This window comes from Salvelinus alpinus, chromosome 8 (genome assembly GCF_045679555.1).
Source record: "Salvelinus alpinus chromosome 8, SLU_Salpinus.1, whole genome shotgun sequence".
Taxonomy (NCBI): domain Eukaryota; kingdom Metazoa; phylum Chordata; class Actinopteri; order Salmoniformes; family Salmonidae; genus Salvelinus; species Salvelinus alpinus.
In genome coordinates, this window is record NC_092093.1 from 26,315,830 (window position 1) to 26,331,801 (window position 15,972).

General features: G+C 41.0%; 1 protein-coding gene across 3 annotated transcripts in view; it reads left to right on the forward strand.

Annotated features, from left to right (window-relative positions):
- LOC139582810 (protein EFR3 homolog B) overlaps positions 1 to 15,972 on the forward strand; it is a 61,653-nt gene that overhangs the window by 15,052 nt on the left and 30,629 nt on the right. For all 3 annotated transcript variants that reach the window (XM_071413163.1, XM_071413162.1, XM_071413164.1), the window contains 4 exons: positions 4,015 to 4,091; positions 6,615 to 6,742; positions 6,912 to 7,062; positions 10,976 to 11,097. In XM_071413163.1, coding sequence (XP_071269264.1) covers positions 4,015 to 4,091; positions 6,615 to 6,742; positions 6,912 to 7,062; positions 10,976 to 11,097 — 478 coding nt within the window. The remainder of the gene's footprint in view (positions 1 to 4,014; positions 4,092 to 6,614; positions 6,743 to 6,911; positions 7,063 to 10,975; positions 11,098 to 15,972) is intronic.

The following is a 15,972-nucleotide window of genomic DNA, read 5'->3' on the forward strand; positions in this document are numbered from 1 at the left end:
TAAACTTCCCACTTCAACTGTATATATATATATATTAGCCCAGATCTGTATCTCCGTCTGCTGTCGGTAAGAACTGATATATCATAGCCTCTACCACAGAGTTCAAAGGTCACAGCCTCTGTCCTGTGTAGCAATGGGCTTTTCCTGGTTAAATAAAATGTAAAAAATTGCCCACTCCCAGCAGTGTGTGCAGGAATATAAGATCAGGGTATCGCATGTCAGGTTAGACTTTGAGGCAGAGCACACTGGTGCTCCCAGTGGGCTGCATCTCAATACTCTACAGTGGTCTCATCTCCTCTTCTTTGTTTCATTTCCTTCTGCACTGATTCAAACCCGCAACCTTTTCTGATTCTAGATTACTTTCTGAGTCAAAATGCAAGCTGAGCTCTACCGCTCATATGAAAGAAAGAAAAACATTAAAAAAAAAACATTAAGACTATGTAACGTTAACCAATTAAAAAAGTTTTGTATCACTGCATATTGGCTATGCTTGAATTTCCCTTCCAATGTTGTTCTTCTCAGACCATTTTGAAATTATATAAAACAAATAAAGGTAACACTGGTAATAGATAATGTGTTGTATTACTTGAGGCACAGCTAAGTGAGCATAATAATTGGCTTTTTTTTTTTTTACTGGACTGATGGCGTGCGTCTGGGGGGGTTAACATATGGAATTGGAACATGACGTACGCAGAGCTGTAATAAAGCTGTTTACTGTGAGGGTGAATGGACAGCCAGAGACCCCTCGCTGTGCTGCAATGTCACAACTACCATCTAGCATCCACCCCCTGTACTCTCCTGACGATTCTACCATTCCTAGTTCCCTCTTCCGTACTGCCTCCAACCAGCCCACACTCTATAGCCCACCCACCAATATGCTGCACTGTGCTGTCAAGAGAACTGTTATTCACCACATTTTTATTCACCCCCCTCAACAACAAAACAGAAGTCCCTGATGTCCATCCCTTTCCCAATGTGCAACCCTTTTCCCCCAACCAAACTATGCACCTGCACACATACACCCTTACACACAGCTAGGGCTGGGCGGTATACCATATTTTCCTATATACCGGTATTAATGCACGGACTGGTTTGGGTTTTTACTTCATCTTCTGTAACGGTATTTGAATGTTTGGTTTGTTAAATGTGACACAAAGTGTGTAACGTCCATTTTTGTAGTATACTCTGCTACTTGAGTCCTCTCGCTCTGATCTCTCTCTCTCCAAGCCACTTTCCACACAGATCTAGCCCCGCCCCTGTCACTCAAGGAGTGCATTTGTTGTTCCTCAATCACGAGACACTTGTGTTCAGTCTGCCTGGTCAATGCAGCTACAATCTAGGCCTTATTGTTTACCAAATGTTGCAATTGTGATTTGACTTGTGATTTAGAGCAAAACATTTGGGTAAACTGTTGGAATCATGGAAATAGAATTATTATTCTAATTCTATAGAATAGTGGGCACTTTGAATACAGTTGTTTGGCATGACAGCGAATTAAAATGCCAGGGAGAAGTTATTGTGACAGGGTAGGAAAAAAAGTGTAACTAGCGATTAGCATTAGCGGCTAACACAAATTAGGTCCAACTTGCTAAGAAAAGACAAACTAACCATTTTCAGATGTAAAAAAACACAAACTAATAGTGTAATTATAGAGCACCAGTGGATTTATATTAAGAAGCAAAGTGAAAAAAGCATTGTTGTCATCAACATTGTTGCTTGCCCATATCGTGCAGCCCTACATGGCAATGTGGAAATTCTCAAATAATTGCAGGAAATGCAGGAAGTGATAAACACAGAAATGTACTTTTGGTTAAAGTTGAATTGAAGAGTAAAAAAACAATCAGAATGGAGAAAGACTCATTGAAATCACTTAGAATGTATGTGTTGATACCCCAGGATCACTCACTACTCATAAAGCAAATGTACAACTTTTATTATTCAAAAACATATATTATTTACGTTATGACGGTATTTAATTTTTTTTAAATACCGTGATATTATATTTTGGTAATATTACTCTGTGTGTGTTCCACACGAAGTTTGTTCCTCCGGGGACAGACTTGCAGAATGTACAGTAGCACTTCTCAGTGACTCACTCACAAGACCCACCTCCACCCATCCCTCAATCCTCCCCGCTTTCTTCACCGGGGACCCTGATGCAGTCATTAATTCAGTGGTGACTCCTACTCCAGGGCCCCCAGCCAAGACGGGCGAGGAAGGGATGGAGGGTGTAAAGGAGAGGAGAAGAGTCATTTAGAGTTGGAAGTGATGGAGGAGAGGAGGAAAGCTAAGAATAGCAGCAGGGAGGGCAGATAGAGAGCTGGAGAGCCTTACGGGGGCGTTTAACACCACTATGACAGAAACTTTACTGACAGACGCACAGACAGAGGCCCTAAGCCTAAATCTTATCTTAACTCCCAAGGCTAGGATGACTGAGGATACCACCTCAGAGATGTGACAGAAGGATAGACAGACACAGAACAGTTGCCTAGTGAGAGTCATTTTGAAATGCATCTTTCTACTATGAGGCGATCACTGATGATGATTGACAACCATTAATTGATAATGATTGGGTAGCCTAGGTGAAAGCAATATGGTGGAAAGTTCAAGGAGATCTTCATGAAAGGAAGAAAATAAACTAGGATGGATAGAATGAGGGAAGGGAAGGAAGGATCTGTATACAGCCTGACTGTCTTCAAACTGTTGGGAGCTATCTTTTTCTCATTCAGTTAGGCAAGCTTATTTTAAATTGTTAAAAGCTTATTTCAAGGTTGTCTATTGCCTCCCCGGAAGTCTTCCTATGTAGAGTGCACTGCAGATTTTCAAAAAAATGAATAAGAAAGGCTGTTTATTTGACAGCGTATATATTAACCAGTGGTAATGCTTTGAATGAATTCCAGTGGATTGTCAGCCAGCTGTGTTTATCCAGGTGGACTGGAATGTTCCTTCCTGTAGTTTTGGAGGGGAGGGGAGGGGGGGGGGTCACACTCACCAGGAATTAAGCTAGGAATTAGTTAAATTTAGGAAATCTGTGCACAAATATTCCCACAAATAAAAAATAAATGAGATCTCGTCTCAATGTAATGAAGGTATGAAGGTGTATTTGAAAATAACAATTTATTTTTGTGATTAATTCTGTTCCGGGCCTCCGACCATCCGCTCTGAAAAAAATCTCCCTGCTGCTGAATCTAGTTGCCTGCCCCTGCCCTATGACTCATCACTGCCGAGTTCTCTGCTCCAATCAGCTCCTAGCGCGTTCTCTCTCTCTCTCTCGCAGCTTTGTTCCCTCCGCAAAGTCACGCAGTGTTACACAACTTTCCTGAAGGTTGTCAATTGTGAGACTGTGATGTATAGATTGTGTGTGTGCGCACACTGAGTGACTGTCTTTTCGAGAGAGAAAAATGTGTGTACAATGTCTTTAAAAAAAAATGTTGGTGAGTCTTTCGTGTCTCAGTGTGTGCCTTTGTGCTCCAATGCCTTTGTGGACACATTCTTCAGATGTCTGACCTCTTTTTTTAAAGGGAGCTTAGAACAAAGGCATCTATTTCTCAGCCTGTGTGAAAAAACTGGTATTGAAGAACTGTGCAAGGACAGGCTTTCTAGTCTCCGCTGCTGTGTAGTTCTTTCCAAGCTTTTTCCCCTCTCTCTCGCTCTCTCTCTCGCTCCCCCCCAAGCCATGGGTAGATGGATGTCTGAACTTGATTAATCTTTGAGCTGTGCAAGGCTTATTTAACTTTGTCAATAATAACGGTGTTCTTCAGTCAACATGAGGTGGATGCTGCTGACACTAAGGTGTACTAGGTGACAGACGTTGATGTAGAACTGCAACAACCTGAGCGTTTACCGTGGTCTCACTAACTCTCTTTGAAGGAGGACTTATTTTATTGATGGTTTATCATGGTCAGGTATCTGCAGTTGCAAACATGATTTATTAATTCATACGTCTCTCTGCCACCTCTTACTCTCACGCGCTCACTCACCTACTCTCCGTATCTCCTTCCCTCTCTGCTGTAGGGGTGTGTGGTTGCTGTGGGGCTCTGAGGCCCCGCTACAAGAGACTGGTGGACAACATTTTCCCAGAGGACCCAGAGGTGAGAGTTCAACTGACACTTCCTGTTTCCTGTGGCAATGCTCTCTACATCCTGTGACCTTTTTGTTGTTTCAATATTTCTAGAGGTCTCTTTTCATCTTCACTGATCTGAAAAGGCAGATAGAAGTGAATTCCTGGCAGGCAACCTCTGAATTACTTTCACCGGTCCTGTCACAATGAGAGAATATGAAGGACAAGGAAGAAAGTCACTATTGAAGATATTCTACATATATCACCATATCTGTGAAGGAGAATGACTTGATTGAATTCATTTATTTGTGAACGTTATAAAAATAGCCCAGTCTACCTGTCAGATCTGTTGCCAGCAACACATCTGAGATTTCAGAACGCAGAGACCTAATTTCTCTGCTGTGTGTGCATGTCAATTGTGTGCTGCATGCCCCAAAAACCAGTCTGTTTCTAATTTTGGGTTCTAAGCTCCCGAAACAGAGACTGTAACTAATCTAATCCCCTCACCCAGGGACTAACCCACAACCCTCTATCATCCACTCATTCACACTAACAGTGTGTCTGGAATGTGTGTGTGAGACTAACCAGAGCTCTCCGATAACATTCACACGGCTGCGGTGGAGACAAAATGTGTGTGTGTTGTGCAAGACTTAAGTGTACAACCTGAGCCTTCAGATAACGTTGAGTCAGACACTAAATCCAGAGTCAGGGAGAATAGACCAAAGTCGGGTTAATGTGTTTATCATATAGAGTTATGTATAGCTCTGTCTGGTAATGAATTTTAATTCTATCTGTGTATTATTTTCAATGCTTTACCACACATTTTATAGTTCAAGCCTTATAAAAAGTATGTCGTTCTGTCCTTGAGCTGTTCTTGTCTATTGATATTATGTTTTGTGGATCCCAGGAGGTGTAGCTGCTGCTTTTGCAACAGCTAATGGGGATCCTAATAAAATACCAAAACACAATATACAATGGAGGCAATTCCTGTGAGCAAAGTTCATTCTATTTTATTGGATCATTACTAGTCTAAATGTAAATGAGAGGCTATCTGGAGTGGATGATTTTAGTCCTTGAGCCCAGACTGTTTGACCTGGAGGGGGTGTGTGTAGGTGTGACCGAGCGTGTGGGCATGGCCGCATGCTTGTGTTGTCCTCTTTTTCTTTTTTTCTGTCACCCTTGGTGAACATAACTCTGAGAAAATACATATCACGTGGTGTTCCACAAGGTTCCATTTTGGGTCCGGTACTGTTCAGTTTATTTGTTACCCCTTGGCAGCGTTATCAGAAAGCACAGCATTGATTATCACTGATATGCAGACGATACACAACTTTACATTTCTGTGTCACCAGAGGATTTTAGCTCCCCTGATAAATTATTAGACTGTATTAGTGATTTAAATACTTGGATGGCCCTCAACTTCCTCCAGCTAAATCAAGACATGACCGAGGTACTTATTGTTGGAGCCAAAGCATAGAGAGAGAATCGAGCCGCACGTTTTAATTCCATGGCAATAAAGATAAAACGCCAGGTAAAAACCTAGGTGTTATTATAGATTCTGTACAAAATTTCATTAGCAATATAATCGAAATAGCTTTTTACCAGCTAAGGAACATTGCCAAGTTGCGGCCGTTTCTCTCTCAGGTTGGTACAGAGACACTCATCCATGCTTTTATTATAAGCAGGCTTGACTACTGTAATGGTCTCCTGTCTGGTCTACCCAAGAAAGCCATTAGTCAACTGCAAAACATACAGAATGCTGCAGCATGGGTACTGACCAAGACCAGAGAGCACTCATTACACCGCTTTTAAGGTCTCTGCACTGGCTGCCTGTAAGTTTTAGAATTAATTTAAAAATTATTCTATTGGTTTATAATCAATCCACGATTGTGCACCAATACATGTCAGACATGCTTTTAAGTTATTTACCCAGTAAGTCCCTCCGGTCCTCTGGCACTGGCCTTTTAACTATCCCAAAGCCTAGGACATTTACATTTACATTTAAGTCATTTAGCAGACGCTCTTATCCAGAGCGACTTACAAATTGGTGCATTCACCTTATGACATCCAGTGGAACGGCCACTTTACAATAGTGACCAAGAGGCATGGAGAGGCAGCCTTTAGTTATTATGACCCCAGCCTCTGGAATAGCCTGCCAGAGAATCTGAGGGGGGCTGAAACGGTGGACAGATTTAAAAGAGAACTTAAAACACACATTTTTAGCTTTGCATTTTATTAGGATGCTTTTTAGTCATTCAGTTTGTCATTCTTGGAAAAAAAAATATTATGTTTGTTGTGTAGTAAATGTTTAATCTTTTATTTTCATTGTTTAATTTTTTTTTCCTGTAAAGCACATTGCATTGCATTCCATGTCTGAAATGTGCTGTATAAATAAAGCTTGATTTTGATTTGAGTATATTCCTGTCCTGTGGAGACAGTGAACCAAGAACCCAAACCTAACCCTTTTTACCTTCATCCTCCACCTTTCTCTTGTCTTTCCCTCTCTCTCCCCCCCCCCCCCCCACACACCCTCGATCTCTCGGTCTGTCTGTAGGACGGGTTGGTGAAGGCTAACATGGAGAAGTTGACGTTCTATGCCCTGTCAGCTCCAGAGAAGCTGGACCGTATCGGGGCCTACCTGTCAGAGAGGCTCTCCAGGGACGTGGCTAGGCACCGCTACGGGTGAGCAACACCACAGTTACAACTGAGCCATGAATATACTGCACAGACATCTGTCAACTGTCGTCGGCTCAAAATGCACCATGGCTATTATTTTCTCATTTGCATTCTAGTTGAATGTAATGGTCTTAAGACATATGGTGTGTGGCATAACTACCGTGTGTGTGTTTAGGTATGTGTGTATAGCTATGGAGGCTCTGGATCAGTTGCTGATGGCGTGCCACTGTCAGAGCATCAACCTGTTTGTGGAGAGTTTCCTTAAGATGGTCCGTAAGCTGCTGGAGGCCGACAAACCCAACCTACAGATCCTGGGAACCAACTCTGTGAGTAGAATAGAAGACGCCCACCTTGATGAACAGTCTGGTTTTATCTGACAATACACACTAGCAGCTGGCTCCAATGAATCGCAAAGAAATATAATTGCAGGTCTATTCTGTAGGAAATGTCATGTCGCAACGGCCATGTAAATAGAAGATGCCAGACGGTGATCTAAACATAAATGTACATTTTTACCAGGGAGGGAGGAGGTGGAGAGCGTGGGTATGCATAGAGAGAGAATGGTTATCTGGTTGATGATGTGTAATAGCAGCCAGCAGCAGCTATCAGTGTTATCAGACAGGGCTGTCAGAGCAGCAGGGTCAGGAGGGAACAGGAAGTATCAAGGAAATAACATTATCCATAGACAGACAGACTTACCACACTGGCAACGCTGTCTAGTGATACCATGGATTACACACACACTGATACACACACTCATACACACACTAGGGTTCGACGATTTTACGATTACATTGTCTATCGACGATGTTTGACAGCCATCGTCGATGGTGACGACATTGTGATTTCACAAACGATGGTTTAGCATATTTGAATTTGACTGCACCTTTGGAGTCTGGTAGCGCACAACAGCGCAGTGAGCACACAGCAGGGCGCCATGCCAAATGGCCTATTCCACATTTGCCATAGCCTAAATGTTCAATACACATGAGGTAGTTAGACTAACACATTGCAAGAGAACAATGTAGATTGTAGAAAGAGCGGAGAGCACCAAAGCAGTGCAAAAATTCAGATGGGACCTATCATGTTTTGTTCCCTGTCCTTTCCAATGTTGGATGATCATGGGCCTTTTTGAGCAAACACTCCGTTGTTTTCCCTTTTTCTCCCCAATCCCCATTCGATTTGAATGTGACTTGTTGTTATAGGCATAGCCTACTATTTCATGATCAACCATTGAATGAATCTATAGGTCTCAGAGTTCCATCTCAAAAAGTTTTTTTCAAATAGCCAAAATAAAAACACTCGTAATAATGAGAGAGAAAACAAACATCTGCTAGATAGACTAATCAAATAGAAAGTTTGTTTAAACCTGGTACGTTTCTGCTTTACTTGACCAAAATGTATGCAAAATAAATTGTGCCGTCGGAAAATCCCTCCTTGCAAACCAAACAGACAATAATATAGGCCTACACATAGGTTACTGTCAATACAAGTTAAACTTATACATTTTATTTGTATAATATTTTCTAAATATTTATTAATATCCTTGAATTGTACAACGGGCAATCGTGGCATAAGCTCCCGCAGCAACACTTTCAGTAAGTGAAAACAAACATCAATAAATGATGAATTGGTGTCATACATGTCTCACAAACTACTTTATTTTGAACAGCTTAGAAATTGTGCGTTCATATAAATGTCAACAATCAAATAAAACAAATGATTATGTAGCTTATAAGTCTTTATAGCTTAACACTTAGACTAAAAACAAATAGGCCTATTATCCTTTGTCTGTCTTGTGCCTATTGAACTGTACAAATCATAATTATACAATCAGATAAAACAAATGATTATTTATAATATTCTTTATAACACTTAAACAAATTAACAATGGCTAATTCTAAAACGAATAGGCCTATTAGGATATGCCATTTGCTATCGAACTGTACAAATCCTAAATATATGCCTAGACGTTACAAAATAAAGTAGCCTAAACAAAATAAGTAAAAAAATGACCTAAATTAGTGCCAAAAAACAAAGTGTTAATAAGTCTCAAGGTTTGGCACAGCTAGTATTTACATTTTTTTTGACCTTGTCTTAGGCCTACCTAAAGGTTTCTGGTAAGGAACACCAGCATGTTCAGAGTAGCGAACTCCGCAGGATGATGGACTTGTAAATGTTGGAGGTTTGTTGTCCGTCCATCCTTTGCCTTGATCATCTTTTTGCAAATTCTGCAAGTGACTTCAGTCAGGTCTGCTGACTCACCTTTATCATTCGGCATGAAACCGAAGACCTGCTTTTCTTTCCCAAGTCAGCCATCATTTAAAAATAATTTAGCGCAAGGCAGGCTATACTGTAGTTACTAAGGCAGGCTATACTGTAGTTACTAAGGCAGGCTATACTGTAGTTACTAAGGCAGGCTATACTGTAGTTACTAAGGCAGGCTATACTGTAGTTACTAAGGCAGGCTATACTGTAGTTACTAAGGCAGGCTATACTGTAGTTACTAAGGCAGGCTATACTGTAGTTACTAAGGCAGGCTATACTGTAGTTACTAAGGCAGGCTATACTGTAGTTACTAAGGCAGGCTATACTGTAGTTACTAAGGCAGGCTATACTGTAGTTACTAAGGCAGGCTATACTGTAGTTACTAAGGCAGGCTATACTGTAGTTACTAAGGCAGGCTATACTGTAGTTACTAAGGCAGGCTATACTGTAGTTACTAAGGCAGGCTATACTGTAGTTACTAAGGCAGGCTATACTGTAGTTACTAAGGCAGGCTATACTGTAGTTACTAAGGCAGGCTATACTGTAGTTACTAAGGCAGGCTATACTGTAGTTACTAAGGCAGGCTATACTGTAGTTACTAAGGCAGGCTATACTGTAGTTACTAAGGCAGGCTATACTGTAGTTACTAAGGCAGGCTATACTGTAGTTACTAAGGCAGGCTATACTGTAGTTACTAAGGCAGGCTATACTGTAGTTACCAAGGCAGGCTATACTGTAGTTACTAAGGCAGGCTATACTGTAGTTACTAAGGCAGGCTATACTGTAGTTACTAAGGCAGGCTATGTAATAGTGAAATCCTTTTTACAGTCTGAAACTGTCAGAAAGTAGCCTAATGGAAGAATGTTGCATAAGCACTTACCCAGATGATCAAGATGAAATAACAATAGAATACACTTGATACAGTTATAATATCCCTTTTTAAAAGGTAGGCTTATATAACTGATATCTGAGTATTTTTATGGACAACAGAAACATAGCCCTACCAATTTGAAAATCATTGCAGCCTAGACTAGATAAAAAAGAACTAGGCCTAACACTGTTTAGGCCTAGCAATGTGTCCTTTATATCAACGTTGTTTGGACAGGACAAGGGGACGTCGCCTAACACACTGATACATACACAGACGCACTGTTTATCTATGATTACTAAATACACCAGCCAGCACATCAGTCTTTTCCTCATGCTGTGGTGTTTATCTGGGAGAGTCAGAGGAAGGGAGGAAAGGGAGGGAGGAGAGGATTAGAAATAGATTATCACCACAGTCATAGTGGTCTAGGATAGCTACTGAAGGTCTCCTGTTCTGTTTAGGACTCACCTAAAACTACTCAATACACTGAGCCTAAATCAGTTCAATTCAAATATCCATTCTATGTATGCAGATTCCTTGTATTTATCTGTGTTTAAATGGACACTACACATTAGTCTAGACTACATTGCATTGTCATACTTGAAATAACAGTGGCACCAGATATCCTAGTGCCCTGGGTACATCACAACCCCGGTGCTATTTTAGCCTCTGCGTCTGGTCTGGTCCGGTCCAGGTCACCTGCAGTTGTTTAGCTTGGTTTGTCCATCAGAATGGGTTTAATCAGGCATCTAATTAAAAAGTCATCACCACAGGTTGGCTTCAGGAAGGCTTCCGTTCCCAAGAGGAGCACATTGTTTAGTTGTTAATTGGGGAGTGGTGTGAAACGAAATGATAAAATGTTAAAGTTGAAAGCGGCAGTCAGAATCTGTTCTTTGCCTGGCAGTTCAATACGAGGCTTTTGTGCTACTCTTTTCCCAGAAATTAATAGCAAAATTCAATTTGGGATTTGGGATTATATTAGACAAAGAAAGCGGAAGAATATGACAGTTAGAGAGACACACCAATTTATTGCGTTCTTCTCCAGTTGAGATGGAGATTCATGTTAATTTACCTCTCTCTCTCCCTCTCTCCCCCTCCCTCAGTTTGTGAAGTTTGCCAACATTGAGGAGGACACTGCATCTTATCATCGCAGCTATGACTTCTTTGTTTCGCGCTTCAGTGAGATGTGTCACTCCAGCTACGAGGACCCAGACATCCGCACCAAGTGAGTGGATGTTATATGGATGATCAATTGATGTTGCAGATTAGGGCTGTCCCCGACAAAAAATCTTAGTCGACTGAGAGTCGTCTTTTCTTTCTACCAAATGATTGGTAGAAATTTTTAAATTTATATTTTTCCTTATATAGATACACCCTATGTGTTTTAATAAAATCAACAATATGTACTGAATTGTCTGATGCTTAACCTTTTCTCATCCAAATATCTCTAACGGTCGCCCCAGCCTGAGATTTTTTTTATGCGCGTGATGTCAGAATGCACTCACTGTTCAAAAATGGGATTGTTATGAAACAGGACTGTCAACCCACACTGCCCTCAAACCAAGACACACGCTGCCTGCTAATTATCTATAGGCTATATTTCAACATGTTCATTTGAAATTATTTCATAACAAGTTGTATTAATTCACATAGAAGTAGCCCATTTCATTGTTGCGGCCAATTTATGTTTGAGGCTTTACTGAACTGGACAAACTTCTCTGAGAGCCCAAGCACCTCACCAGTTGTTCCCCAGATCAAGTATGCAGACATTTGCGCAGTCTAGCACAAACTTTCCCCCCTGGCACATTTTCTGGCTGGTGCTCGCATTGCTTTCGCTGTTGTTTTCCTTACAAATAATAACTTTGGACATGTGTGCGTTCCAATCAAAGGTAGTGTCTTATTTTCTGTATATCGTGTTGTCGTTTCTACTGTAGCATACCGTATGTATGTATGGAGCATAATGTATTTAAAAAAGATATATTTTTTTATGTTTTCAAGTTCTGGTGACAAATCATGCATTCTGATTCTTGTGTAGATTGTAATGGACACATACAGTGCATTGGGAAAGTATTCAGACCCCTTGACTTTTTACACCTTTTTGTTGTGTTACAGTCTTATTCAAAAAATGTGTTAAATAGTTTTTTCCCCCTCATGAATCTACACACAATACCCAATAATGACAAAGCAAAAGCAGGTTTTTAGACATTTTTGCAAATGTATAAAAAAACTACTGATATCACATTTACAAAAGATTTCAGACCCTTTACTCAGTACTTTGTTGAAGCACTTTTGGGTGCGATCGAGTCTTCTTGGGTATGACGCTACAAGCTTTGCACACCTGTATTTGGGGAGTTTCACCTATGCTTCTCTGCAGATCCTCTCAAGCTCTGTCCGGTTGGATGGGGAGCGTCCCTACACAGCTATTTTCACGTCTCTCCAGAGATGTTCGATCAGGGTCAAGTCCGGGCTCTGGCTGGGCCACTCAAGGACATTGAGACTTGTCCCGAAGCCACTCCTGCGTTGTCTTGGCTGTGTACTTAGGGTCGTTGTCCTGTTGGAATGTGAACCTTCACCCCAGTTTGAGGTCCTGAGTGCTCTGAAGCAGGTTTTCATCAAGGATCTCTCAGTACTTTGCTCCATTCATCTTTCCCTTCGATCCTGACTAGTCTCCCAGTCCCTGCCGCTGAAAAACATCCCCACAGCATGATGCTACCACCACGCTTCACTGTAAGGATGGTGCCAGGTTTCCTCCAGACGTGATGCTTGGCATTCAGGCCAAAGAGTTCAATCTTGGTTTCTTCAGACCAGAGAATCTTGTTTCTCATGGTCTGAGAGTCCTTTAGGTGCCTTTTGGCAAACTCCAAGCAGGCTGTCATGCGCCTTTTACTGAGGAGTGGCTACCATAAAGGCCTGATTGGTGGAGTGCTGCAGAGATGGTTGTCCTTCTGGAAGGTTCTCCCATCTCCACAGACAAACTCTTGAGCTCTGTCAGTGACCATTGGGTTCTTGGTCACTTCCCTGACCAAGGCACTTCTCCACATGAACTTCTCCACATGATTGCTCAGTTTGGCCAAGTGGCCAGCTCTAGGATGAGTCTTGGTGGTTCCAAACTTTTTCCATTTAAGAATGATGGAGGCCACTGTGTTCTTGGGGACCTTCAGTGCTGCAGACATGTTTTGGTACCCTTCCCCAGATCTGTGCCTCAACACAATCCTGTCTCGGCGCTCTACGGACAATTCCATCGACCTCATGGCATGGTTTTTGCTCTGACATCCACTGTCAACTGTGGGACCTTTTATATAGATAGGTGTGTGCCTTTCCAAATCATGTCCAATCAAGTTGTAGAAACATCTCAAGGATGATCAAAGGAAACAGGATGCACCTGACCTCAATTTTGAGTGTCATAGCAAATGGTCTGAATACTTATGTAAATAAGTGTAAATATTTGCAAACATTTCTAAGAGACGGTTTTTACTTTCTCATTATGGGGTACTGTGTGTAGATTGAGGATTTTTTTAACCTGTATTTTTTAAATCCATTTTAGAATAAGGCTGTAATGTAACAAAATGTGGAAATAGTCAAGGGGTCTGAATACTTTCCGACTGCACTGTATGATGTGTGGAAAATACTTTTCTGAAGGTTGCACTAATTATGATGAGCTAATGCTGAGCTATTTGCCGGGGCCATATTTGTTGACATTATATAATGCATTCTGGGTGTCACATTAAACGTCTGTCTGACAAAAGATGTTATAACAAAATGAGGTGAGGGATGGTTCACTCATCTTTCGAGTAAACTTCTGGAAGTGAATGATTGTAGACGACACACCCTCTTCAACATTCATTCTGCAAACAGATTAAACTCATCTTGTTTTCTCTTATCATTGGTTGACTCAAAAAAACAAACATGGCAGCGCAGCGCGCACAATCTACCTATCGTCGGATTACTTTTGATATTTAGAAAGTGTTTTGCTCAATTATTTAGATCAATGGTGAGCTCACCCGGGACGTGATGAATTGTAAATAATAATTTCTATTGGCTAATTCATATTATGGTTTATTTCAGCCAAGAGTTTGCTAAATATGGTCGCTTGTGTTAGGTCAATCTTCCCTCTAATGTAGCCTACATTTCCTGTTTGGATGATTGTGTTATGCTGTTGCCACGTCTGTGAATGTCTGAACATTGCATCCAAAAATGTACTGGTCACATTTAGGACATAATGTTGTAATGACTTTGTCCAAACTGTTTTCTGTGAGAGAAAAAAATAAGTGTTGCCATCTCAAACGCTGACTGTTGTATCAATGGAAACTGGACGTTCTAAATAAGCGTTCTAATCACACAGGCAGGGACCACTGTAGCATGATCACACCCGTGTGTTGGTACGCGCCAAAGGGTTAAAGCACTCGGTTTGATTAAATAATTAAGACACACAAATGACTCGAGGGAGTCGGTGATCAAGATAGCTTAACCAGAAGGAAAAAAACCTGTTCCTGACCCTCCTCCCGCTGCTGCTGGCCTTCATAGATTCTGCTGTTACGCTCCTGAACCTTTTCCATTTGAACCTTTTCCGAGTGCCAATTTATCTTAGAATTTCTGCTGATCTGCGTGCCAGTTATGATTTTCATATGTACATTTTTGTGGGACAGTTTCATTTAATTTACAATAGTCTTTGTATCTCAAAATCATTGTCATGTGGTTAATCTAAATTCTATCTGAATCTAAATAAAAATAACTTCTATTGCCAACCATGTAAAAATAGCCTACATAAAGCAAACCAATAAAAACATTGCAGCCTGCAGGAAGAAAGTATCTTCTAAATCACACAGGCTACGCATGGCCTGTCTGCAATGAACTTAAAAATTGTAACTATCAACTGTGTCCGGCCTGAAGCTCCTGCTAGCAAACTTGCAACATTGTATATAATATTCTGGGCCCTCAGTTTCCCACGCCAGTGAGCTCAGGACAGACACAGCTCTAGGTTATTTGTGCAAGGGATAAGAAGTAATGAGGTATTTTTTTGACGTTTCTACTGGATCAGAGCATTGCATGTTTCCCTTTTATTGCTGCGTGATTATCGAAAGGATGTCCCAAACAGGTGTTGTTAGATTACAATATACTTTTCCTGACCATTTGGAACAATTTAAACAACACAAAATAAAATATATTACAGCGAAGACTAAAAACAGTTGCATTCCTTTGTGAATGCAATTCCCGAAATGGAACGGTTTAGGCCTATTTATTTATGTTAATTGTTTCAAATCGTGAATGACTTGTGTGATGACATGAACAAATAAGTGATTGATTGATACAGAAGCCTACAGTTGAAGTCTGAAGTTTACATACACCTTAGCCAAATACATTTGAACTCAATTCCTGACATTTAATCCTTGTAAAAATTCCCTGTCTTCGGTCAGTTAGGATCACCACTTTATTTTAAGAATGTGAAATGTCAGAATAATAGTACAGAGAAGGATTTATTTCAGCTTTTATTTCTTTCATCACATTCCCAGTGGGTCAGAAGTTTACATGCACTCAATTAGTATTTGGTAGCATTGCCTTTTAAATTGTTTAACTTGGGTCAAACATTTTGGGTAGCCTTCCACAAGCTTCCCACAATAAGTTGGGTGAATTTTGGCCCATTCCCTCTGACAGAGCTGGTGTAACGGAGTCAGGTTTGTAGGCCTCCTTGCTCGCACACACTTTCAGTTCTGCCCACAAATTTTCTATGGGATTGAGGTCAGGGCTTTGTGATGGCCTCTCCAATACCTTGACTTTGTTGTCCTTAAGCCATTTTGCCACAATTTTGGAAGTATGCTTGGGGTCATTGTTCATTTGGAAGACCCATTTGCGACCAAGCTTTAACTTCCTGACTGATGTCTTGATGTTGTTGCTTGCAAGCCTCCCCCTTTTTCCTCCAAACATAACGATGGTCATTATGGCCAAACTGTTCTATTTTTGTTTCATCAGACCAGAGGACATTTCTACAAAAGTACGACTTTTGTCCCCATGTGCAGTAGCAAACCTGTAGTCGGGCTTTTTTATGGCGGGTTTGGAGCAGTGGCTTCTTCCTTGCTGAGTGGACTTTCAGGTTGTCAATATG